Raw genomic sequence first — 26,033 nt, 5'->3', positions numbered from 1 at the left:
AAGGTGAAGGGCATATTGAGTGGGGTCCTGCAAGAGATCTGTCCTGGGTCCTGTTCTATTTAATATTTTCATAAATGATTTGGATAATGGCATACAGAATATAAAGTTTGCGGATGATACCAAGATGGGAGGGGTTCCAAGTGCTTTAGAGAACAGTATCAGAATGATCTTGACAAACTGGAGACATGGTCTGAAATAAAAGGATGAAGTTCAGTAAGAACAAATGCAAAGTCCTGTACCTAAGAAGAAATAATCAATTGCACAAATACAAAATTGGAAGTAACTGGGGGTTATAGAAGATCTCAAACTAAGTATGTCTCAACTATGCAATACTGTTGCAAAAAAGAGAACATTATTCTGGGATGTATGAGCAGGGGTGTTGTAAGCAAGACATCAGACATAATTCTTCCACTCTACTCAGCATTGATAAGATCTCAACTGGAATACTGTACTGTGTCCAGTTCTGAGGACCATACTTTGGGAAAAATGTGAATTAACTGGAGAAAGTCCAGAGGAGAGCAAAAAAATTATTCAAGGTCTAGAAAACATGACCTACATGGAAAGATTGAAAAAACTGGGTTTGTTTAGTCTGGAAAAGAGAAGACTGAGGGGGAACATAAGTCTGTAAGTATGTAAAAGGTTATAAAAAGAAGGGTGATAAATTGTTCTCCCTATCGACTGGGGACAGGACAAGAAGTAATGGGCCTAAATTGCAACAACGGAGATTTCGTTTAGACATTAGCAAAAACATCCTTAATGTAAGGGTAGCTAAGCACTGGAACAAATTACCTAGGAAGGTTGTGGAATCTCTGTGATGGGAAGTTTAAGAACAGGTTAGACTAACATCGGTCAGGGATGGCCTACTTAGTCTTGTCTCAGTATATGGGACTAAACTAGATGACCTGCTGAAGCTCCTTTGAGTCCTACATTTCTATGAAAGTCAGCAGTTCAGTCATAACAATGTTAGATACCAAATACCTAGTTCTAAGTTAGGCTAAATACTCCAAAGCCACTATTTCAATTTACTTCTAGAAATTCGTAATTCAAAATTCGTATGAAGTTGCTACACATTCACTTTAATAATTCAGGTGAACCCCCAAAGGTCTAAATGATGCTTTAGGAATGACAGGACAAATGACATGGCTGCCATTTTGTATCCTTCACTAAGAGGGTCGGAAGGTTAGTGCAATGATAATCCTTCAAGTCCCCATATGTATCGGAATGATGACCAGGAGTATTAATCACAGTTTAAACTCATACAAGCAGAGATTAGAAGGCTGTGTTCTGTTTAGTGATTTGTCACAGACTTGCTACGTCTCCAGACTTCTCAACTGTGGTTGCTCAGTTTCCCCTATGTAAAATGGGGAATAATACTTACCCACCTCAGCAGAAATGCTGTGCAACAGATAGCTGTAAAAATAGAAACAGATCCTGGAGAGCAGCCCAGGCTGAAAAAATTAATGAAGGCTGGCATAAAAGTTGGAGGAAAAGATAACATGGAAGAGGACTATGATAAAAATGCAGTTCAGCTGTTTAAAAACTGAGGCAACACAGGAGCTAAACTTGTATTTTGCCTTTTCACATTACAACAGGACAAAACCACAGGTGCTAAATTATTAGAGGCGGTGGGGCAGGGCAATGGGAGGGATTGCTCAGTGGCTTGAGCATTGGCCTGCTAAACCCAGGGTTGTGAGTTCAATCCTTGAGGGGGCCACTCAGGGAATCTGGGACAAAATCAGTACTTGGTCCTGCTAGTGAAGGCAGGGGGCTGGACTCAATGACCCTTCAGGGTCCCTTCCAGTTCTAGGAGATAAATAAATAATGGAGATATACCTATTTATTTATGAGCCCTAAGGCAAGATGCCAGTTTTTAGTCTCTTCTCTTTAAAGATCAGCAGTTAAACTCTTTAGTTGGAATGGGACCTTGCTCATTTGAGGGTTTTTTGTTTTTCTAAAAGTAAAGTTGATGACTTACACCTTACAGAGGAAGATGTCCTACAACATCTATGTAGAACTTTCAATACTCAGTTAAAATTAAAGGTGCAAGACAATATTTTAATCTTTAAAAGTTTATCTCTCTTATATACACAGATATACACAAAGTGGTTCATGAGTCCCTCCTTCTAATATATATATATTTTTTTTTCTGCTGGCAAGGTTGGCTGGTGAGTATCTCTTGGCTTTCTATGAATCTGATTCATAGACTGTATTATCCTTTCAATTGGGCACTGAAAGGAGCCCATTTTCATCCGCTGTATCCAAGATCTTGCAGATGACTGGAGATTCCACCTGAACAAAAACAAACAAAAAACCCACCAAATGTCACGTACTTTGAAACACAATGTTGTCAAGTGTTTACAAAAGAAAATGCACAAGAAAGTAATTTGGGCATCACTGTTTTTGTAACTTTTGTGGACAGTTATTTGTATTTGTGAAATCTGTAGGTGCACAGTTTATGTACAATAATTAAATCAAAGCAGCCTTACTCTCTCAAAACAAATGCAGATTGACAAAGGGACCACTATTCGCTTAGCGCCAATTATGTATTCAGTGCAAGAGTTCACAAAAGGAGTATGCCTTCAAGAACTTAATGTCTGAGAGCCACATAAGCTAGAACACACTGAAATCCACTGGTAGGAATGACTTTTTGAAAGTTAGTAAGTAATTTGAGTGAGTTAAAGAGTTGGCTAAAGAAAGGGTGATGGCTTGGTAGGAGATCTGGTAACAGCAAAATTCTATGTTTTTCCTCAGCAAAAAGCACCTGACCCCAAATATGACACCTCTAGAATGCAACGTATTCCACTCTGGGATCAGAAGGTTCTAAAAAGCTTTAGTACTTTTAGTTCACAGCTCAAATGGTGATCTAGGCAAGTCTGAAAACAGTTACAGGCACCTACCATAACGCACCCTCCCTTCTCTTGAGAAACACAGGGTAAGTTTGTGAGACATTCTATACCTTGGGGGAGCATCCTATAACCCCCCCCCCCATTCCTTATTTATGTACAATTGTGGTATTGCATATAAAGCAGGCCATGTGAGGTATCAGGGGAAAGGTTATGATCTGCTGAAAGTCATGTTTTCTATCTAAATATGTATATCATTAATGTGTATGAAGTTATGAGAATGTTGTAGGGTTGTCACTAAAATATGCTGTGGGTTTGGGAGGCACCCAGATACTAGCTCTCCAGAGACAATGACAAGGGAGGTAACCAACACCCAGGTGGGTGTTGCTGAACAGACATCACTAGCCATTGTCCAGCAGAGGAGCTACAATTCAATGACTCACCTGCATGAGGCCATACCAGGGGAATTGCTCAACCTTGCCTGGGGACTCAGCAATGCCCCCAGACGTGCCTTGACTTGTGTTGTCCAAGCACATGGGACTGAGGATATAAAACAGCACACGGGGCCCTATGTTTGGCCTTTCTCCTAACCCAGCAAAGACACTCAGAAGAAGACTGAAGACTTCAACAGAGGAGACTGGCCAGGTTTAAGGGACAAATCTGTATGTTAAGGACTGCAGACGGGTGAGGAAAACTGCTTAATCTAGATGTTGCCCAGTCTAATAGGGTTGAGAGTTTAGACTGCATGCTTAGATTTTATTTGATTTTGGTAACTAACTCTGACTTTTTGCCTATCACTTAATCTATCTTTTGTAGCCAATAAATCTGTTTAACTGTTTCTCTTTACCAATGAGTTTGCCTGAAGTGTTTGGTAAGGGTGCTTGCTCAGGTTTATAAAGGCTGGTGTGTATTCACTTTCCATTGAGGAAGTGGTGAATTAATTAATAAATTTGCACTGCTCAGCTTGAGCAGTGCAAGATGGTATATTCCTGAAATACCAGGCTGGGAGTTGAGGGCATTTGGCTGGTGCCTTTCTCTGTGTGATTCAGGAGCGGCTCTGAGAGCATTCATACATTCTAGCTAGGCATAGACAATGGACCACAGTATTCTGTCCTGATACTATAAGAGGTTATTTCCAGTTCATTAACAAATTAAGATTTGTTACAATTGCTTAAAAAATAGATTAACTCAGTCATCTAGAATTTTCTCTGAAGTATTGTAATTTAATTTTTATTTTATGTAATAATTTGAGCATCAACCTCTTGAATTCCATCTCATGAAAAAAAAATCTAACATCAGAGAACAACTATATAGGGATACATTTAAAATGTCCTAAGGGAACTAGATCTCCATCTCTAACTTTAGGCTATCTTCCCTCATACCAAAGAGTGCACTCATTCAACCAGAGTGAGTCTAACTGTTATTTTCAGAAAAACAATATTGAGCCATATTTGTCGGGGCCCTGATCAAATCAAATCAGTTTTTATTTAGAGGTTGGAAGTATTAAAATCCCACTAGCTTAATACTATGCTGAATGCCTCACACAGCAAATGAAAAAATATCTGAGATGTAGTTTTTTCCAGGCTTAATGTTTATGATTTAGAACTATTTTAAAATTTTCTTCTGAATGCTTTGTTGAAGGTTACCTACAATGTATTAAAATAAGATCAATTTAAGAGCTCAAGCTATCATGTGCAGACATCATTACAAATACACACGTTTTGTTTTCAAATATCTGAAAATCTGGTCCTGTGCTTACCAACTATCACATAAGGTAGGGTTCTATGTTTCACTTGCAATGGTTAACTACATCACTAATTCTACAAAAGCAACAAGGACCAAAAATCACAAATTTCTGCAGTGCTTCCAGTGGTAGTGGTGGAGCCATCAACCTATGCAGCAGAAACTTTGGTTTTGTTAAGTAAAAATCTGTTTAGTTAGCTTTAAATCTCTGGCAGATGCTAGTTAAAAAGGCCGTGTCAAAACTGACTATGCATAATTTCTCTAACTGAAGTCCTGCACCTTGAGAAATCCTATTAGCTAGAAAGAGACTGTGGGCTGAGTGAATTCAAGTGTTTATATTTACATACCCCGAGAATGTATTGACAAGAGTGAGGCTCCAGCATGTATACTGTTACTGCATGAGGGGAATCAGATTCTTTACACCTAAAAATAGGAATGATTTGAGTAAGCATTCTAAAAAACAGAGAACTCTAGTAATGGGTGAAGAGACAAAATGTACGACTAGATGGTTTACTTAAGAGTGTAACTTACTTCAATTTCACAGTCACCTGCCTTGGTTTGTCAGTTAAGTCACAAACATCTCCATTTCCATAGAAATGAGATACCACTCTGCCAGAAAGGTTTGAAATTAGACAAGAATTTGAATACTCAGACAACATTATCACCTTAAATACCGAAAGCAAGCTGTGAGTTGAGTAATGAGACCTTTCAAACACGCCCACCCTCTCAAATGCAAGAAACTTAGATCTACATGAGGAAATAGAAAAAGGGAAGAAAACACTGACAAGTTAAATTTCATTTGTCTACTTCTATAGAAGCAGATATGACTGTGATTAACAATACTATTCTCCTTGCATCACACCCAAGAGACAGATGTTGAATTATAAATAGCTTCTTCTGTATTTTAAGTGAAATGAATGTCTTATTCAACATACTGTGACAAAGTTCCTCCTCTACCTTGGTGGGTCCTGCACTTATTTGGCAGATTTGCTCACCTCAGTGATCTTCCCCACAGTCTGGGTCAACTTCTCCTGCATCTGATCAGGAGTTGGGAGGTTTGAGGGGAACCCGGGCCCAACCTCTACTCCGGGTTCCAGCCCAGGGCCCCATGGATTGCAGCTGTCTATAGTGCCTCGTGTAACAGCTGCATGACAGCTACAACTTCCTGGGCTACTTCCCCATGGCCTCCTCCAAACACCTTCTTTATCCTCACCACAGGACCTTCCTCCTGGTGTCTGATAACACTTGTACTCCTTAGTCCTCCAGCAGCACAGCCTCTCACTTTCAGCTTCTTGCACCTTTTGCTCCCAGCTCCTCACATGCACTTCCGCTCCTCTGGCTCCTCTCTGCCTGACTGGAGTGAGCTCCTTTTTAAACTCAGGTGCCCTGATTAGCCTGCCTTGATTGGCTGCAGGTGTTCTAATCAGCCTGTCTGCCTTAATTGGTTCCAGCAAGTTCCTGATTACTCTAGTGCAGCCCCTGCTCTGGTCACTCAGGGAACAGAAAATTACTCACCCAGTGACCAGTATATTTGCCCATTACCAGACTCTTGTACCCCCACTGGTTTGGGTCTGTCATAATACTCTGATAGTTTATTGTATTGATTAGACTATAGTTTACACAGCCCTGCAGTTTGGGCAGTGGGGGTGTAAACTGCAGTGTGCAGTAGCCTGCTGGGCTATAAATTCCCTGGGTGGATGCTGCTGGTGCAAATTAAGATACCTAGGTTTGTGTAAACACATGGCCATAGTCCAAACTGTGCAGTCATGCAGACAAGCCCTTAGCCTACAGCTTTAAGCCTCTCCCTTTCCCTTCCTCTGCAGCAGTAAATATGAAACCAATTCTAGCACTCGGATGACAACCAGTGGTTCTGGTGGAGGGGACTTGATTGCTCTAATCATTACTGGCTCTAAGCACTCAATATGAGAAATATTAACTTTATTATAGTTTTCATGAGGCAATTCATCCAAAGATTTAAAAAACTTTCCCCATTGAATTAAAACAAATTATATGTGCCACAGAACACAACCTCAGTGAAAACCTTAAAGGCAATAGCAACATGAAGCTAAAGCTTTTGAAAATTTTACCCCATAAGTGTCTACATCATGTAAGTGATTTGAAAATTTTATGCAAGACAAATTTAGTACTAAATTAAACTGTTTTCAAACTAGTTATAAGTTCAAATGCCACAATTTATTTAAGTTATTTTAAAGGGCGAGGATGAGAATCTAATTTTCTGTTTTTAATATGCAACATTTTCCATTCAGAAAGGAAAGTAAGATGTTCTCAATCAATGTGCTAAGAACTGTTTCTCAATATGTAAATGGTTTTTGAACAGCAATTCAAACATGCTGCACTGAAATGACAAGCTCATTTTTTCAACGTTACCTAAGGTTTATCCAGCCAAAAATCGAATTGACTGTACCCTTACCTAACTGTCTGCATACCATCTTTTCGGAGGTGATAAGCTCTAGCAACATTCTTCCTGGCCCATTCAATGTGTTCTTCTTTGTTCCAGGTACCAACAACTACAGAAGTTTTGCCACTTTCCTTATCCTAAAATAAGAAGAAACAATGATAAAAATCTTGTATCATGAGTTTAATGAGTTTGCTGCAGAGAGATCATTTTAAAGATGAGTAGTATTAGGGAGTCAAATTTTTAATAATCCAAAATTTTATCATCAACTAATTGTTGGCTACACATTGTTATTGCAATCAGGAGCAGCTATGCGAGCATCATTTACTTACCGACAATAGCTTACAAGTGTGCCTCAACAGCCAGAAGAGTTGTCTTATAGCAAGAGACTTTCAGTTTTGACCACTTCTGATGCTGATTAATGGCGGTGCCTGCATTTCATTGCATAAACTGAAATTGTGCCAGCTTGACATAAAATTTCTCCCACCGAAGTCAGGAGTTTTGCCTGGTTAAAATACATAGCCTATGGGCTTGTTCTACACAAACATTTAGTTCATGGCAAGCTAGGCTGAGAATCTACCTCACATTAGCCTGCTGTGTGCTAACTGTTCACGTGGACCCTACTGAGATGCATTAACAGTGAGTGAGTTTTGATCTAGGGGCTGGTCTACACTAGAAAATTAGACTGACCCAGATACATCCATGTAGAAAGTGCTAGATTGATGGAAGAATTCTTCTGTTGAGCTACCTTCCACCTTTTAGGGAGACTGATTTACCAGAGCAATGGGAGAACCCCATTGTAATAAGAGTCTACACTGAGGTGTTACAGCAACATAGCTGTAGCATTTTAAGTGTAGACATAGCCTAGTTTGCTTTGAAACGGGACTAGATCAAAGTGCACTACTGAACTCTTAATTCACATCAGCAGGCTCTGTATGGACAGCTAGTGTGCAGCAGGTTAGTGTGGAGCAGAATCACACCCAAGCTTGGCTGAAACTGTTTGTGCAGACAAGCCCTAAAAAGTTTTTTATATATTGGTATATAGAATGTGGATATGGTGAAAAGAACATTTCCTATAGCTTGATTGTAAATTAGAGGCTAAATTCCTCTCTTTTGGTCAAATTTACCATACTTACTGCCACATTTCTCCTGGACACTCTCTCCCCAAAAAACCCACAGCAAAGAGCATGGTAGAGATTATATTTCTTAAACATTGTCCCAGATTATATTTCTTATACATCTTAAAAGGCAGCTCTCTAGGTTCCATTACTACTAGAGAAGATGATGAGAATGAACACTAAGGACTTCAACCAGAGCGAAGAAATACAAGGAAAACATGCTGCACAGCTTGTAAAATAAGTTCTTTTCCTAAAATCCAAACACAGTAGCTGATTTTAGCAATGTGAGCTCAAGCAGGACCAAACAGTGAAATATGTGCTTTGACAAGTGAACTGGGGACAAAAGAGAAAGGAATTCTGCTTGGACTCACATCATCTCAAAAATATTGTCACTTTCAAAAAAGAGATTGTACAAATATTTAGGACAAAACGATCCCCTCTGTTTTCATGACTGATGCGGACTCAGCTCAGGGGAAGGGAAGGGACATAAGGGAATAGTGCTCTTCCCTCCCCCAGGAGAAGGGCTTCCCTGGGTTAAAAGTGGGAGGAGTCAGTATCAAGTGACATACTACACCCTCTGTGCGTGGTGGACATCTGCACATAAATTAATGTTCCTGAAGCAGCATGTAATCCCTGCACCTACACTCTTACCATTCACAAATTTAAAGCATAAGTGTGGGGTGTTATAGAAAAACACTGAAAATTCTATAAGACATACCAAAGGAGTCTAATATTTTTGACATGAATAAGGAGGTGGGGAAATAGTAAAACCATCTCAGTTAGGTAGTGAAAATAAGAGTATATTAAGCCTGTAGCTTTATTCCTATAGTCTGTCCATTCATATAAATCAGTGGTCCCCAATGCGGTGCCTGCGGGTGCCATGGCGCCCGCCGGGGCATTTATGTGCGCTCGCCTAGTGCTCAGCAGGGGAAAGAAGCCACGACCCTCAGGTTGCCGGGGACAGAGAACTCCAGGGCTGCGGGCACCGGTGCTCTCTGTCCCCGGCAGGTGTAGGGCTGCAGCTTCTTTCCGGCTTCAAGAAGAGAAGCCGTGGCCCCGCACATGCCAGGCATAGAGAACTCCGGGACTGCAGAGAAGCCACGGCCCCATGCCTGCTGGGCACAGAGAACTCCAGGGCTGCAGGCGCCGGTGTTCTCTGTCTCCAGCAGGCGTGGGGCTCGCCTAGTGCCCAGCAGGGGGGAGATATGAGGGCCTCTCGCCTGCTGGGGACAGAGTACTCTGGGGTTGCGGGCTGCACAGCTTCTCTCAGGCTTCTCCCTGCACTGCCCAGAACTGCCGCCAAAAAAACCAAAACAACCACACTCCGTCTCTGCAGAATGGACCGAATGCTGCCTTGCAGCATGTGCTGATACAGGCACCTGCTTGCTCCACTGGTGCCTGGAGACAGCCCTGTATGTGAGTATTCTTCCTACACTGATACTGCTGTTTTCTTGTGCTTTGCAATTTATTATTTTTTTAAACGTTTTGCTCCAAAATGAATGGTTCAACTAAGAGACAACATACGTATTATTTCAACCCAGAGTGGGAAGAATATTAAATATGATGTTTTTTGTATTATTTAATGTACAAATACAAAATAAGCCTTGAAAAATTGTTGGCGTCCACTACACTCTTCTGAAAACATGAATGTGCTACTGGCCACAAAAAGGTTGGGGACCACTGATGTAAATGGATCATGTGACAGATACAATGGAGGAGCATATTAGCTTGACATTTCTGGTATTATGACCAGAAATTAAATGGTTAATTTTGGCATTAAAACACTCATTGTACTTCCAAGTTTGTATACTAAAATTAATTTCCATTTAAGTCTGCAAGACAAAAATATATTAATTGATACTGCAAAGCCAACCTTCGAAACAGAAGGACTATTTTCACTTATTCTAAGGCATCTGTCACAACATCACTTCTATTGACAGTTGAATAGTAAGGATTGGAGCAAAGTCTGCAGGAACATGCAACCATCAGTTTCTTTACCAATGGATTTCTATTGCCCCAGCTCATGAGCACATTCAGAAAAGCAACTGTTAGCCATCTAGTGGCAGAAGACTGCAACTGCTATTTAACATACCTCATGATACTGATGTACATATTTGCCATAGCAGAATTCATACTTCCACCAACCAACACCCTGAAAAAATAAATGGGAATAGAGTTCAAATAGTGTGAAATACATTTTTTCTCATCTATCCTATTGTACCTTCATAACTGTGTAATATGGAGCATCATTGCTTTATATAGATTATTTGCCACCAACGACAGCATCTACGTATGAACTTCTGGAAAGTTGTAAGTATCCAATACAATGTGTTCCTTCGGTCTTTTTCGGAACCTCTTTTGTATTTCCTCCTATTTCAGACATAGCAGTAGGCACAGATTCCCTCTCTCTGCTACCTACCCTCCCAATTTCTTTGTCTTCCTGCCCTCTTTTCCAATCTTGGCTACCCATTATTTCCTATTTTATGAGGGAGAATCAAAAGAGAGAGAAAGTTCTCTCTCAGCTTTCACATTCCTACTTTTCCTTCCAATCTCTAACTTTCCTTCCAATCTCTAAATTTGGAGAAGTTCATTCTCCAAAAGCAGTGTTTAAGACTTCCCTCCTTAATACATTCCACACTCACTTATTTCACCATCCATGCTTCACTACAGAAGACTGAACTTCATTTGGACTTAATCTGAAATGCTAAAGAGATCCTTTAGTAAGATTACTGAAGACTCTTGTTCCACTTTCTACAAAGATTTCTTATTTCAATTCTGTTAAAGCAATAATTTATCAACTAAGAACACCATTAAAACATTTAACAAATCAGTACAGAACTGTGGCTTTCAGAAGGTGGACAAATCCTTATTAAGTACAGCATTTAACTTTATATTTTGATCCAAGTGGACGAGCAAGACAAAAAGACTAAGGTCTGTTCAGAAACCTTTCTAAGCATCAGAGGTGGGAAATGTTACTTCTGAAGAGGGCATTCTGGCTAGCCACTTGAAAGATACGAAATGACTTTCATTGTGGTCTTCAAAGAATCAACCTATCATCTTCTCAGACACAACGTGGTCTTTCAGTTCATCTTAAAGAAGTATCACATTTGATAGAATTACTCTACTAGAGTTTCAGACTAGAAATAACAAAAACAAAATATTAAGTTAGCTTTTGAATTTAGTGAAGATAATACCTTCAGGTCAAGCTCTAGTAACTGGCAAATTACTGTGAGAAAAACACTGGATGTGAGAAACACAGCAGGTCTGAGTTATAGAAATTTTTCAGCTAAGTCCACAAAGGAGAATTGAAACGAGAAACAAATATGGATTTAATAAATGCAGTTGTATAGAGTTTATTTCTCACCCCATGGAAGCAGTAAGAACCACTAAGAAACTCCTTTATGAGTTGGTCATCAGTCAGTCTGGAGATGTGTGTTGTTCCAACAGTTACCAACTGTTGGGATCCAACAGCAACTGGCTTATGGATGGAGGAAAATTTCTCTTCTTTTGTTGAATGTATTTCTTCCTGAAATTAAAATTCAGACATATTTAGAGTCTACATATCCTCTACTAAACACATAACTGCATGTTAGAAAGTAACAAGTATTAGAATAAATATCAAATGAGATAAGCAGCTGATAAATGTGCAAGAACTTAATAGGTCAGCCATTTATTTCACTGCTTTGTGCATTAAACACTTGCATCTAAGAATAGCTGAATCAACAGAAAAGATCAAAAAGTAATAGGAGATTTGGGGGTTACAGACTAGTAGCCCTAACTTTAATCTAGAGATTTTTTTTTTTTTTTTAATATAACTGCAGCTATTGACAATTCCTGCTGGTTTGCCACAGGCTACTTGAAAGATCAATATAATTGTGCAGAGTGACAATCAGGGATATAAACAGTTGCTGTAAATTTAAAGCTGCAAGTACTGTAATAAGGAAAATTAAAAAGCTGTATTTTCCAGTTTAAAATTACAAAACTCCTACCTCCTTAATCCTTCTAAAAGGCATCTTCAGCATTTCTTGTTGTTGCTCCAGCTGTTCCAGATTATGGGGTTTAAGTGGGGATCCTGGCAGTGACTGGCAAAATATGTCATTCACAGGAGAAGCCCTGAACCTGTCCAAACAAGTTATGGATATATCACCTGCTTTCTTGTAATACTTATTCCCACTATACGTAAAGGTATGCCAGCACACACACATTTGTTCTCAGTTTAAAAAACTAATATATTAAACACTCCAGGGTTAAACTTTCCATACAATGTGTCAGATCAGGATATATATATATATTTTTTACTGTTGTTGCTATAAACAGACATTTCAGTTGTAGCAGTGTAAAGAAAATAAAAGTTCACTGGGGAGTGTAAAGAAAATAAAAATTCACTGGGACATAACATTTAACACTCCGGTACCTTCAAAACCACTTTATTAAGAAACCTACCAAGTAATTAGTCAATGCAATCTGCCCTGTTTTACTTTTCCTCAGATTATATAACATCTTAGTTGCAAAAAAGGCAATTTTTGCATGCACTGTTAATGCACTTTAAGGCTGAAAAAACAAGCATTCATAAGTCAGGAAATTCCAAAATTTAAGATTAAATGCTCAGCCTTAACTCAGCATTCTTATACATACATCTTTAAAATATGGTGTCATTATTTTCATCAAATACAACTGAACACAAACTAGACTCTTACACAACCTTTCATATAGTGCACTGACTATATGTGTTACTCATTTAAATTTGTCACTGAATATTTCATTAATTACTTTGGTATTATTAAATTATAAATTGTCTCGTAAATTGAACCTTCACATGGCTAACACATAAGACATATTACAAACATATTTTAATAAAGAGTTAACACCAAACGCTAGTTAAACTTGGGAGAATTACATATGTCTCTAATCCTGTTCAGAATGTTCTAGGGCACTTATCTTCAACAACATAATCTTCACAAAGTAGCAGTACAAGTTCCTTGTGGGAGTGGATACTTGGGACCCTGTTTAAAAAGGAAACTATAAAAACCATTGAGCAATGCTAGTTTAAAAGGTATTGGAATATAGACAACTACAAGAGATGGTTTCAGAAGGCACAATATCACCGCTCTTTCCTTATTTCATACAAATTAAGGCCTCTTCAAAGCACCTGAAAAGCCTGAGTGAAAATTTAGAAGTACTAAATATAAGTGGACATATTTTTACAATACTATTGAATAATAGTATGTTAGTGTTGGATATATTTGCAAAAAATATCAAATTACTGTTTCATACAATTTTGCATTACTTTATACTCATCTGTTTTGTATATACACTTCTAGCAATTTAATAGACTTACAGGTGCTTTTGAAAAAGGGAACTGGCTTTCTGGACTATCATCAGAGTTTGTCATGCAGTAATATGTGCACTGTACAGAAGGATGTATAACAAATTTCAGTTTGTATTTAAGATAACTGAAAATGCTTCCTGATTAATAAGTAACTATGTTCTAGATTAAATAAACTCCATACCTGAAGGCTGAAGAGTTTGAGTATGGTGTTACTAAATCAAACAAGTACTATGAAGCAACTAAATGCAACTATATATTTCTTTTCACCTTTCCCTCCCATCTGTCAGGCATGCTCTATCCCATCCCCTGAAACACGTTCACATGCTTAGGGATAAAGACAGATTGTGCCAACAATAAGAATGGTGTATATTAAATTATATTTAGAACTAAAAAGAATGCTCTTACTCTCCAGCTTCAATTGCATTACTAAGCAGTAAAGATATAAGAATGGGTGGGGAGGGAAAGGATTCATGGCTGAAGTACTGTCCAGAGCCACTTTGAGGAGCAACGTGAAGGCCACTACAGGAAAGAAAAATGTATTTTAATACCCCCACCTGTAGGCTGCTCTGAGCAGGGACTGAGCAGCACTTTGGGTGTGCTACTCATGCCTTTGCCAGTAATAGCATGACTGAATCAGGAGAATGAGCCCTTGCGTGTTTTGTTTTAGATGTATTTTCAAGGCATCCAATATTCTCACTGATGGCCAAGAACCCCTCCTCACCTATCTGGTAGTAAAGTTTTGGGGCTGAACATAGATGATGGGGGAGAGGAAACCGTAACAGCAGCTAGTGGTTTTTAAAAACAAACACAAAAATGAACCAAAACAAACAAACAAGCAATTTTTCAGCCCACTTTTCCTTCTTCTGGGCAATTTTAATACTTCAAATATTACATGAGAATATTTCCAATTTGTAACTTGAATGGAGGTGGGCAGATCTAATCCTTAAATAAAATTTGAAAATTCTTCAAGGTGCATCAAGAGGAGAAGAATGATAGCAATCAAAGTAGAGCAATGTATACATTCACTGGTCAGCCACTAGGATAACTATACTCTGTACAATTGTTATGTAAACCCTCCCCCTCAGAACATGCTAGCTATATTAACTAGATAAGGGATTTGCATATTGTACTGCTAGACAATAACTGCAGAAATTATGCAGTTATGCCACCTACCCACAGTCAGAATGTACGCATTTGCATCAGAGAGAAAACTATAATTATACATCAGTAGCTGTACAGCACTGCTGTTTAATGGGGTAGTACAATACACTGACAAACTATTTGACAAATGTAGGACTAGATGTGGATTTACCATTAGCCCGAAATAAGAGATTGGAATTACCTATTAACTCCTTATCGCTTTAGCTAAAGGATGCTGCTGAGCTAAACTCCAAGTGCAGTGAACATTAAATCTGCCTGCTTTAGCTACTGCCTGTGAGCCAAACTTCAGACTTTCAGTGCTCAATTACTGAACATTTTCTTCAAGCTAGGTCCAGTCTGAAATTTCTAACTTCATCCCTTTCTGAGTTGGTTGAGAGTAAAGTTTCTTGAAATTGGAGCATTTTCTATATTTGAGTAATACAGAAGTGGGTGAACCAGTTTTATTCAGCCTCTTCAAGAAAAAAAATCCCAAATTCACCTTTAGATAGAGACCCAGTCTGGAAAAATTTCAATCTTCAGTGAACTGGAGAAAGTTAAGAACAAGTGAAGAGGCCTGGGTGGGTTTAAAATAAGAGCTGGAATTCAAACTAAACTATACCAGTGCTTCTCTTGCATAGAAAGTCAAATGCTCCATTTAAATTAGGAAATTGGTTGGTAAATGATTTGACAGTGTTACTACTTATTCACGGTATTTTGCAACTATGTTTGCATAGTGCATGACTGATGTCCTTACATCAGAGAGTACTTTTATATCAAGTTTAGGATTCTGTGTTAACTCTCCAAGAGCTGACAGCTGAGAGACTGTAAAACACAGGTAAGATATTTTTTTAGGGATGTGTTATGTCAACAATTTGTGCTGGGAAAATAGAATCCTGAACTCAGGTCTTGGCAAGTACTGTTAAATAATGGATTAGTTGATTTTCATGTTTTTAAAGTGTAACCTATAATTAAATCCACAAATATTGGTAAGAGATCTTAACACTTTTTAATAAAGCTTTTAGACGATGTGAATAGGATTAAAGTCTGCAAATACCTAATGTCAATGTAATAGAATGCAGTCCCAGTTCTAAAGCTGACTCCTCTGTGTCAGGTGCACATAAAGTATGCATGTGCAAAAGACGGGACATGATTTCTAAAGTTAAGTGAACAAAAGCTAAATGAACATGGAAGCAGTAGCCTAAGTCCCCTCGTGTATACACAAATAGGTGACCTGCACATGTACATACGGTATTTTGCAGTACTGTCCACCAAAAGCATTCAAATATCATAAGTAAGGACCCAAAAAGTCATGATTAGCATAATAAGTCTTTTTTGTTTTTGTTGAGTGAGAGAGAAAGTGGGGTTATTTATTTATTTTTTAAAAGAGAACTAATGTTGGACTCTTTCTTTGCCTTCTGACCCATCAGTCTGCAGTCAATTCACATTCCTAAGTTTTTCTTTGCAACCACAATGGCTGGAAACCTACCTTTAAAAAAAATCCAAACCGTGAGGCTCTCATGTGATGTCTTAACGTCAACAGCTGGAGTTTTAAAGAAATACTCCAAATATTGTGATACTCAAGTAAAAACTGCAAGAGTTGGCAATACCATATTTGCAAGCATGTTAAGCATATGCAAGGGTAAAAGAATGTGTGTCCAGTTTTGCACAAGAAACCACAAATGGATATACTTTTTGCACACACAAGAGACAGCTGACTGAAAATTTGGCCTCGTATGTGCAAAAGGATCACTAGAGCCAAAATGTTAGCTGAAATTTGGAAACTGTACCTATATTTAGGATGGTTGCATAAGAGAGGTGTCAATATGACCACTTCATATTCACATGTAGTAACTTCTGCTACTGATAGGATCTCATGTTTAGCTTCAGGATGACAGATATACATCACTGTACTTGATCTGGGCAGGTTTTGTCTCAAAGTACAAGGTGTACCATTTCCCATTCCTACAGGATAGTATGGGGTCGTCTGCCCTTCTATGTTCTTTGTAGGAATCTAGGTGAAAGCAAAAAAGTTAATCAGAAACTGCAATAGAGCTGTTTCACTTCTCTGTAATGGCAACACTACAGCTCATTAGACTCCATGTTTCAATAATGTTTTAATCATATTTTCATTTAGGGATCTTTTTCTCATTTTGCCAAGAGGTAGAGTATGATAGTTAGTGGGCAGGAACTTCATAGGCAGAAGAAAGTAGAATTAAGAATCTTAATGTATAATCAGGCAAAACCAATGTGTGAATGGGTAAAGGTTAGGGGCAATAATGGTTAACAAGATAACATAAAAGCCCAGGCAACCTTCAGCAATAGATGGATAGAACTGGGGATGGGATAAACAGAGAAATAAGTGCTACCAGGTCAAAAGATGACTGTATATATGCCAACTTTATAATGCAAGAGTTCATAGGTTCTCACATACCATGGATCTGTCTTAAATTTAGCTTTTGTGGCGTTACTAAGGGTTTTTTAGTAAACTTAGCACTTCAACAAGAATGTGGAAAGTGATTCTTTTAAAAAATAAATTAACCGTCACCTTAACCTTAACGTCCAGTGTCTTGGGACTGGATAGGGCAAGAAACTCATCGGTGGAAGAGAACAAGTAAGCATCTCCAAAACTGGACCAGTGATCAAAAAGGGAAAAAGAGCTTATATTCTCCTCACACCTGGATTAATGAATTGAACATTTAATCATATCTACATTTACGTTGCCTCCATTGTTGATGGCAAAAGTGAAAGCAACGTTTTACACTTGCCTCTTTCAGATTTTCCTTTTCATCTTGATCTACAGAATAATACAAGAATGAGAGAAGTGTAAAGGTCTTTAAAATATATATAAAATAATAAAGATATGAAATTATATACAAAGTTATGCTAGGTAAGAGATTCAGTTTTAGAAATAAAGCCATTTCCTCTCAGCACACCAGCCCTGATAGTCTCATATTGAAAATGTCAATATGGTACAAAGTTTGATTACACAATTATCATTTGCTTAATACTGGTTTTCACTAAAACATGCTTGTACATTAGAAGAATGTTGTCAAATATGACATGGCAAATGTTTGTCCTAAAGTACTATAAAACTTTTATAATTGAATGTGTCAAATCTTCTTTTAATCTTACATTTTTACTTATGTTGATACGTCTCTTACTTTGGATTTTTTTCTTTTTAAATGGATTAATTTAAATAATATTTGTTCAAAGATTTTTCTATACTTTGTATTTCACAGCACTTTGTGTACAGTCAGTTTCTCTGCTCAATCTCACCTGTCTGTAGAAGTAGGGGCAAGAAGAAAATGCAGTTGTAAAACGAAGACACTGATAAGGGGACTGGAGCAAGCCGAGTAAACTCTTTTAAAATGACTAGTTTCAAAGTTAGTGTCCCGTTAAGCAAAAAAAGCCTCTTATGTTTGGGAACTCAAGACAAGCCAGGTGCCAAGTGACCTTACTGCTGCCCTAAAGGGGCAACTGACCACTTCCTTCATAATGAGGAAATTCTTTTTGCTGGCACAGCAGACTATGCTTACATCTCCTGCCTCTCTCCACTCTCTGCGCTTAGGGAGCATGCAGGAAGCAGGGCTAGAGTGTACTGCATGCTAATGATCACTTTGTTTACTTGCCCCCAGTTGGGTGCTACAAGTCTGTACAGGTCTCAACAGCTTTAGGGTTTTCTAACCTGTGCCAGAGATGGGATCAGCATAATTGCTAGTGTGATAAGAAAGGAGACTTCGGGCCACCCTGACATCTCCCCTTGAGCTGCACCAAGCTTGCTTTAGCACACTTGGGGAGTGAGGCCACAACGTTTTGGGATTTTTTCGTACCCTATTCAAGACTATGCTGGCATCAATTATGTTAATACACAAGAATAAGGTGAGCCAAGGAATTTCAACTCCATATGAAGCACATAAAATAAAATTGTCACCTAGTGGAAAAAGACAGAATAACTCAAAAAAGGATGTTAACGTTTCTAAGGTCCGAATCCACCTCCAGAGGTGATGTAAGTTTTACCACTGTGCACTAAATTTTACCCAAAATCTGCTAGGCACTGTACATACAACATAGTCTCTGCCCTGAATTACTTAGAATTTTAAACACAAAAAACAGTCAAAAAGTGAGTTAACAAGCTAGAGCATACAAGCAGAGGGATTAGGACAAAGACTGGCACACAAGTTCATTTTTAATATTTTGTATATATGTTCCATCCCCAACTGCCATTCTACATAGCCATAATTAGTTGCCAGATTTCTTGTAGGTAGTCTGGCTGAACTGATAGGATGGGGTGAAGATGAGGCACCAACAGGAAATTAACACAAAACAATGGAGTTAGGAAAAGTAGCATTCCACCGTGTTCTACTTCTCTCTTCCACTGGAAAGCATATTGGACATTTTTCCATACATAAGTGCAAGCATATTTTTGTGAAAACAACAAATAATACCAGAATATATACATCATCAGTAAAAACCCTACAAACAAAACACAGAGACCAACCTGGGTCTGATAATGGACTCTTTATCAGCATGTTCCCAAGGTAGTACTCTTGGATGTTTATTTTCTACAATCAAAAACAAATACAATTATAGTTTTGTTTGTTAAAGCTAACTTTCCCTACATAAGCTTCAAGTGCGCTTTCTGTTCATTTCTGTCAGAATTCATTTGTAGTAACTTCAGCATCAAAGTGTCAGTTCTAAATTCTTCTATTTTTTGTTTGGGTCTCATAAGCTTGTACAAACATACCTGACCAGTTTCTTTCTCTTCATGGTACTGACGAATATATTTTCCATGGCAGACTTCATAAGTCCAGTAAGATTCAATCTAAAAAAAAAATCATGTTTTAGTCAGCAACACAAGAGTCTGGCAACCAAAACTTTAGCACTTAATTTTGACAGATGAGTAGCAAAATCAACCCTGTCAGTAGGATGATGGAACCCTCGAGCAACAAAAAACTGCAGTGAATTTTCCCAGCATCCCAGGGTTATTAACCGTTTTCCAAATATGCACAATGGGTCAAATTACTGGGTTTTTTTTGCTTATGTTATGAAGCATCTTTCAGGTAGGTGAGAGCCAAATACATCTCCACCAACCCAGGGCCAGATTGTGAGGCCGCAGCACAGACCTGCTGTAGCCACTATTATGGACTATAGGTTGAATTATTAGTTGCAGCCCACTCCCCTTCCCATGCCACTTGTGCGGAGGTGTTGGGCCACTGGATCTGAACAATAATGGATATGGAATGTACTCTCCCTAGTTCAGTGCTAGCTTGCTGGGGCAAGTATTTAGTTCACTTCCACATGGTCCAAGGGGCTGTCCCTCCCCTGCTTTGTGGCCACTCTGCCCAGGACAAATGCAGTGATAAGGTCATATGGAGAGACTTTGGTACTTGGATGAATTTCATCCTGTGAAAGAATTCTGGATAGCTAAGGCTTTGATGGTGAGTGAATCTGGTCTAATTACACTTGTCAGGGTTCACTGGCCACTTTTAAATATGTAGCAACCTTTTTTTTTAAATGTAGTAATGTCAAGAAGTTATGTTTGAGAGGCAAACTTCTGGGGTCTCTGGAGGCACTTATCTTTTAAAGCCTTGTCATAGATTCAAGGCAGGCCTTGTAACCACAAGCCGTCCTGTATTATGGTTTGCATAATGGAAATATGATGACAAACTGTTAGTATAATCACCTAATGTACAATTATTTAATTATCTAGAATGCAATTTTTTCAGCAATACTATTAAATATTAATGCTAATGAAGTTTATAAAACATTCTTGCTTTAACTGCTAAATGGAATCTCATATACATATTTTAATGTTTATTGTAGTCAACTGTAAGTAGGTGAAATGCAGATGGTTTATTCGCTAATTTGCAAATTTGAGTGAACACAGAAAGAACATACTCTATATGAACAACTACTTTGTTTGAAAAGAGGTTCCAACAATTCTCCTGGACTAGGCCCTTTGTAATCCTTTTCTTCTTCCTAGAACAAAAAAGGTTTTACACTTTTAGCTATATGTGCAATATTAAAATTAAATGTACAATAGTCAGATCATTCCTTTGAATAAGGAAAAAAATCACTTGCAAAGATTAAGATACAGAATCTCTGTCTCCAATAACATGCTGTGTGGTGATTAAAAGAATTTTTAAATTTTCGTTATTAGGAAGGGACACTGAAGAAAAGTATAAAGTCATAAATGAATCAGTCAAACGAAACAAATCCAGGAATTACAGAATTGGAACACAAACTGTAGAAATATGGCTTTTTTGTATTTTTAGAAGTACTAGAGTTCAACCTGCTGATGACAAAATAAGATACAAGCATTCAAACTGAGGTATGAATAATTTCTCTAGCACTGAAAACATTTAACACCCGTTTCCTAATTCAATATTTTTGTTGTAAATGTACACTAAAAAGGTAGCTGTCACCAGGTTTTCACAGAACAAAAATCTGAATCTAATTTAAAAAAAAAATGCAGAAGTAAGATTCCGAGAAAAATGATTTGTGATGTGTGCCACTAACATACACACACATACATTAAAGAGATTTCCATTGTACTGTCTGTTAGAACTAGCAAATACTTCTTTTTTGTCAGACTTCTTTATGTGGATACTACTATTGTACAGGAGAGCAGAAATGTCAGCAGCACTTATAATGGACATCATATTGCAAATTCAAAGGTTGTGGACAATTAAGGCAATACTCGCTAATGCAAAGTTCTAGGTCTCTGAGACTCCAACCTGACCTGGTTTTCAACCTTCTTTCAAGGCACTTCTTTCTTTCCTTGCAATGGATTTGTAGCAGGACAGACCCCTAGAGCTCTTCCGTACATACCAAATTCTAGCACAGTTGTGGCCTTCTCCCCATCCTCCCTTTCTCATGGCCTTTTGTGTCTCTTTTTGTCAGATTTTCCTTTTCTATTTTATTGTTGTTCTCTCAATTTTTGCTTCCCTTCTCCACACATCTGAATGCCGCTCTGACTCACCTGGTAGAGCTATTGGGCTAGGTGGCATAATCTTGTGAGTGAGCCAAGAGCCACAGAAGAGAAGCTAAACTTGTACACACGTGCTGATCCCACAGCTGGCTGCACAGGCACAACACAAGCAGCCTCCTACTATTTTACATGAAGTAGCTGAAGAAGGATATCTTCAACAGGAAGTGAGGTGGATATGAAGTTATGTAGTTTGCTTGTCCCCACTGCTTCTTCTCCTTTATCTGCCCCCTTCTGGCTTACTCTTGTGAAGAAACCATGTCCCCTATTTGGAGGGAGGGGAGAACCTTCTCATAGTTACTTTTACGGGAGAAGATGGGATATTCTGAAAACTCGGGCAGTAGAGTGCTTTGCTCCTACCTAGTCATCCATCATTGCACAGGGAAAAACCCAGTAATGCAGTACCAGTAGTATTAGCTATAACCTCTGTTGCTACAACCAGTGGTCTCCAAATTGGGGGGGGGGGGGGGTGCACACCTGAATGTTTGGGAGGCACACGGACCGGCCTGGGCCAGCCCCCACAGGGAGCGGGGAGGGAGCAGCAACCAGCCCTGCTCTACCTCCAGCCCAGCTCCAATCTAAATTGCAGCTCCACGCCAACCTTAGCCCAGCTCCAGCCCCAGACAAAGCTCCACTCTGCTCTCCGCTCGGGCCCCAGGCCAGCTCTGTTCTCCTCCCCACTCTGCCGTGAGGCCAGCCGCTTCTAGATACAGCTCCTCCCCCATCCCAACTTCTGCCCCCAGCTCTGCCTTAAGCCCAAGCTCCTCTGAATGGAAGGGAGGACACAGACAGATTCCATTACTGATAAGGGAGGGGGGGCACAACAGGAAACATTTGGGCACTATTGTGTTAAAGTAAGGGGGAAGAACAGCTTCCCACTACTGTCCTTAGCTGATATAAATAGCTTTCTTCCACAGTTTCCTGCTCCTCTGTGATTCTTGTGCCAAGAGTGCCCCTTCTTATTTCAATCTGCTTTAAATACCACTTATACCTAAGACTACATTTATGTCACGGAGATCATGGAAGTCACGGAATCCATGATTTCCAGAGACCTCCGTGACATTTTCTGCTTCAGTCCCTGGAGTTGCGGGACTGTAACTAGCAGCCAGTGGGGCCCTGGCAGGGTTCCAGTGACAGCCTCTTCAGGGTCCCCCTGGAGATTTCCAGGGACAAGTGACAGCCTCCTCGGTGTTCCAGTGACAGCCTTACGGGGGGAAGAGGGGCGGTGGGAGGAGGAAAGAATCCTGGAGCTCCCAGCCACCACAGTGTCAGGAGAAACTACGGAGCCACACCAGCAAAAGTCAGAGGGGTCATGGCTTCCGTGAATTTTTGTTTATTGCTGTGACCTGTCTGTGACTTTTACTAAAAACAACGATGACAAAAATCTTAGGCTTACTTAAACCCAAACAAGAGGCAATGTTAGTGGACAACGCATCTCTTCAGCAACACTGGCTACTGCAAGCACATCAAACCTGTCTTTCTACTCTCTACCTTGGCTTCTCATACTATATGATGTCAAGTTCAAGTCACTAAATGGTTTGGGCCTAGAATTTCTAAAAGATTGCCTAAAGCTTCAGGATGAAGATCTTGCTCCACTCCTCAGGCACAACAGAACTTTCTATTATAAGGATAAGCTAATCTGTGCAGGACACAGAACTCTTCTCAGTTTTCTTGGTCCAAAACTGTGAAATGAACTCCTGGAACTAAGGACCATCACCAGCTTCACCAGGTTCCACTGCAAATGCAAGGTGCATTTTGACCTGCCTTCTCCAATACAAACACAGAGTTGTGTGTACACTAAAAAACAAACAGATGTCCTATACAGTGGCTCTCAAACTTTTGTAGTGGTGACCCCTTTCGTACAGCAAGCCTCTGAATGCAAGCCCCCCCTAAATTAAAAACACTTTTTAAAAATATTTAACACTATTATAAATGCTGGAGGTGAAGTGGGGTTTGGAGTGGAGGCTGACAGCTCATGACTCCCTAGGTCATAACCTTGCGACCTTGAGGGGTTCCAATCCCCCCGTTTGAGAGCCCCTGCCTGATCAAAACAAAACATTATATTGCATATGCAATTGTTCCGCTGTGGAGAGGATGAGAGAGAAAGAGAGAGAATGTTAGCCACACTTCTTAATACACTAGTGCAGGGGTGGGCACCCTCCTGCATCCCAAACTCCTCATCCTCAGCCCCACACTAGAGCCTGCACCCCAGCCAGAGCCCTCACCCCTCCACCCCCTTTGCCCACACTCTGAACTCCTCATTTCTGGCCCCACCCCAGAATCTGCATGCCCAGCTCAGAGCCCGTATCTCCTCCCACACCCCAACCCCAATTTCACAAGTATTCATGGCCTGCCACCATACAATTTCTGTAGCCAGATGGGGCCCTCGGGCCAAAAATTTGCCCGTCCCTCCACTAGTGATGAAGATGGCATAAGAATCTGTAGCTCTGGAATTAAGACATATACCTGAGACTAGCCAACACACCAAACATTTTGCCTAATTAAGGACGCCAGGACTGGTTCACACCAAGAACAGAACTACCATAGTGTCTATAATGAACACACTTAATTATAGAACTGCCATACTGTGAAACATTTTGCAGAGAAATTTTATTTTAAAAATGAAGAAAACTATTTAATTTTACAGATGTGTCACTAACGATCTGTAATTGCAACAACTTGATTTAAGCTTACCTCATCTCCATTTGCTATCAGTGGAAGTATACATTTATATTTTTCTTTATCTACAGTTGTCATAATGATGTAATTATCTTCTTTGTACAAAACACCAGCTGTAGGCTAGAAGTAGAACAAAAACAAATCCCATGAAGATGGATTTTTTTTTTTGAAAATGCTATAAAAATTTAAATATATTCCTAGGCCCAAGTACAAAGTAGGTTATTCAACAGAGTTCGCTGCCTCTTCTCAGTCCTAGGGATGTCAACAGACTGCTTTTTACCATTTGCTCTGGCAGTTTGTCTTCTGATCTTTGTCTTAATCTTTTTTTTGCTCCTCTGCCTTTGTCTAAACTCTCTCTATCCCCATGTGCCTGTACCACCTTGTTTCTTTCATCATATTTACTCATTCCCTCTCTTTCCCCCCTTCCATAAAAATAAGAGAACTTGCAAGACACAGCTTCCAAATGAATAGAGTGATAATGTTGTACTTCCTTCCTCTACTCTTTCTTTGTTTTACCTAGGCTATAAAATCTTCAAGGCAGATACAGCGTTTTCTTTTTACAATGGGCCCCAACCGCCCTTCCAAACAAAGTCTGTAATAAAATATCAGGAGCGTAGAGTAGATTAACATACTTTTCCTTTCTTTTAAATGCACACCCGAATCCCAGACTGCTTCTAACTCTGAAAAAGGCATGGCATGTAGGGGTCGCATCTTTGTATCTCAGTGACTGTCACTGCAAATATACTCAGTTTACAAATGCAGATGGCTTTCCCAGCTACAGTCATGCAAATTCAGCCCGGGCTCTCTCTCTAGCTGGCGCATTCCACTCAGGAAGGTTCCTTACATCGAATGCAGTTAGCAGTTACTGTGACGATGTGCAATGCACAGTCCAGCGCCTTCTCCCACAGCAGTGACAAAGGCACCGGAGCTAACGGCAGAAACACGGGTCCTTGTCAGAAAATAAAACTTTAACTGAAGACGCACGAGCAGACTCGATTATCTGGTCACTCTTCTGACCACAACCACACTGCGGGGCTCCCACCGACTGACACCCCGCCCGGCCCGGGCGCTCCCGCACTCACCAGGCTGAAGTCGGTGCCGGGCCAATTCACCCTGAAGGGGACGTCGTCGCTGAGCGGCGGAAGGGCTCGGCCGCCGCCTCCGGCCCCCGCCAGGACCCCGCCCAGCAGCGCCAGCAGCGCCGCCGGTCCCAGCCGCCACCGCCTCATCCCGCCCGGCGGGGGGCTGCAGGGACCGACCGGGAGAGAGACGGCAGCCACCCAGTCACAACCGCAAACAGCCACGTCTGCTTCCGGTGGAGCCCTGAACGCCATTTCCGGGGCGGGCCGAGTGCACATCAACATCCGGGTCACGGAAACTGCCGACCAGACTCACGCTTGTGGCGCGAGGCCGCCAGTCAAACACGGTAAGGGGGGTCGGGGGGTGTCCTGTTGCGCTCTGGAGCTTCTGGTGGTACCGGGCCGGGGCGGTCGGTTCCTGGGCTCCGGTTCCCCAGGCCTGGCTGGGTGCCTCCCGCTGGAGAGAACCGTTCTGCTCGGACCGCAGTGCTCGGCGCTGTACAGAAATGTACCCGTAGCCGGGCCTGCTCGCAGGACGCCGGGACAAACAGCGCCTGGTGGGGCGGTCCCGAGAGGCGGCCTCGCGGTGGCCATGCGCAGGGAGGGAGCGCGCTCTTCGCGGGTTGCGTTTGATTTGCAGCCAGATGGCTGGGGCCGGGTGCGCGGGGCGGCCCCGAACTCGCTGCCTGCCCTGGGTC

The 26,033-nt window shown here is 40.3% G+C and overlaps 2 protein-coding genes across 5 annotated transcripts in view; one reads left to right on the top strand and one right to left on the bottom strand.

Moving 5' to 3' along the window:
• Positions 1 to 2,034: 2,034 nt before the first annotated feature.
• Positions 2,035 to 25,605, bottom strand: ERLEC1 (endoplasmic reticulum lectin 1). Of its 3 annotated transcripts, XM_050951874.1 has the most exons (15): positions 25,339 to 25,431; positions 25,101 to 25,184; positions 24,272 to 24,376; positions 20,488 to 20,568; positions 19,334 to 19,411; positions 19,088 to 19,151; positions 17,355 to 17,383; positions 16,377 to 16,600; positions 12,110 to 12,239; positions 11,485 to 11,646; positions 10,213 to 10,272; positions 7,018 to 7,142; positions 5,118 to 5,195; positions 4,934 to 5,009; positions 2,035 to 2,289 (listed from the first exon to the last, which is right to left on the bottom strand). In XM_050951874.1, exons 3-15 carry the CDS (start codon positions 24,332 to 24,334, stop codon positions 2,218 to 2,220), a joined length of 1,242 nt encoding a protein of 413 aa, XP_050807831.1. In that variant the 5' UTR covers positions 24,335 to 24,376; positions 25,101 to 25,184; positions 25,339 to 25,431; the 3' UTR covers positions 2,035 to 2,217. The 3 variants fall into 3 exon arrangements, with proteins under 3 accessions (XP_050807831.1, XP_050807829.1, XP_050807830.1); XM_050951872.1 differs by lacking the exon at positions 25,101 to 25,184 and having other exon boundaries at positions 25,339 to 25,605; XM_050951873.1 differs by lacking the exons at positions 5,118 to 5,195; positions 25,101 to 25,184 and having other exon boundaries at positions 25,339 to 25,605.
• The window catches only part of ASB3 (ankyrin repeat and SOCS box containing 3), a 128,359-nt gene continuing 127,917 nt past the window's right edge, over positions 25,592 to 26,033 (top strand). For both annotated transcript variants that reach the window (XM_050951866.1, XM_050951864.1), the window contains exon 1: positions 25,592 to 25,682. The gene's annotated coding sequence lies outside the window, so the exon portion shown is untranslated. The remainder of the gene's footprint in view (positions 25,683 to 26,033) is intronic.

This window comes from Gopherus flavomarginatus, chromosome 4, assembly GCF_025201925.1.
Source record: "Gopherus flavomarginatus isolate rGopFla2 chromosome 4, rGopFla2.mat.asm, whole genome shotgun sequence".
Lineage (NCBI taxonomy): Eukaryota > Metazoa > Chordata > Testudines > Testudinidae > Gopherus > Gopherus flavomarginatus.
This window is presented reverse-complemented; position numbering and strand designations above follow the sequence as displayed.

Bases quoted from the DNA above. Each gene is read 5' to 3' on its own strand.
- ERLEC1 (XM_050951872.1), bottom strand. From the start codon at position 25,590: ATGGCGTTCAGGGCTCCACCGGAAGCAGACGTGGCTGTTTGCGGTTGT. The intron at 20,569-24,271 runs GTAAGCTTAAAT...TTTTTGTTCTAG, and splicing joins TGATAGCAAATGGAGATGAG to GAAGAAGAAAAGGATTACAA. The intron at 17,384-19,087 runs GTTGGTCTCTGT...ATTATTCTGTAG, and splicing joins GAGTCCATTATCAGACCCAG to ATCAAGATGAAAAGGAAAAT.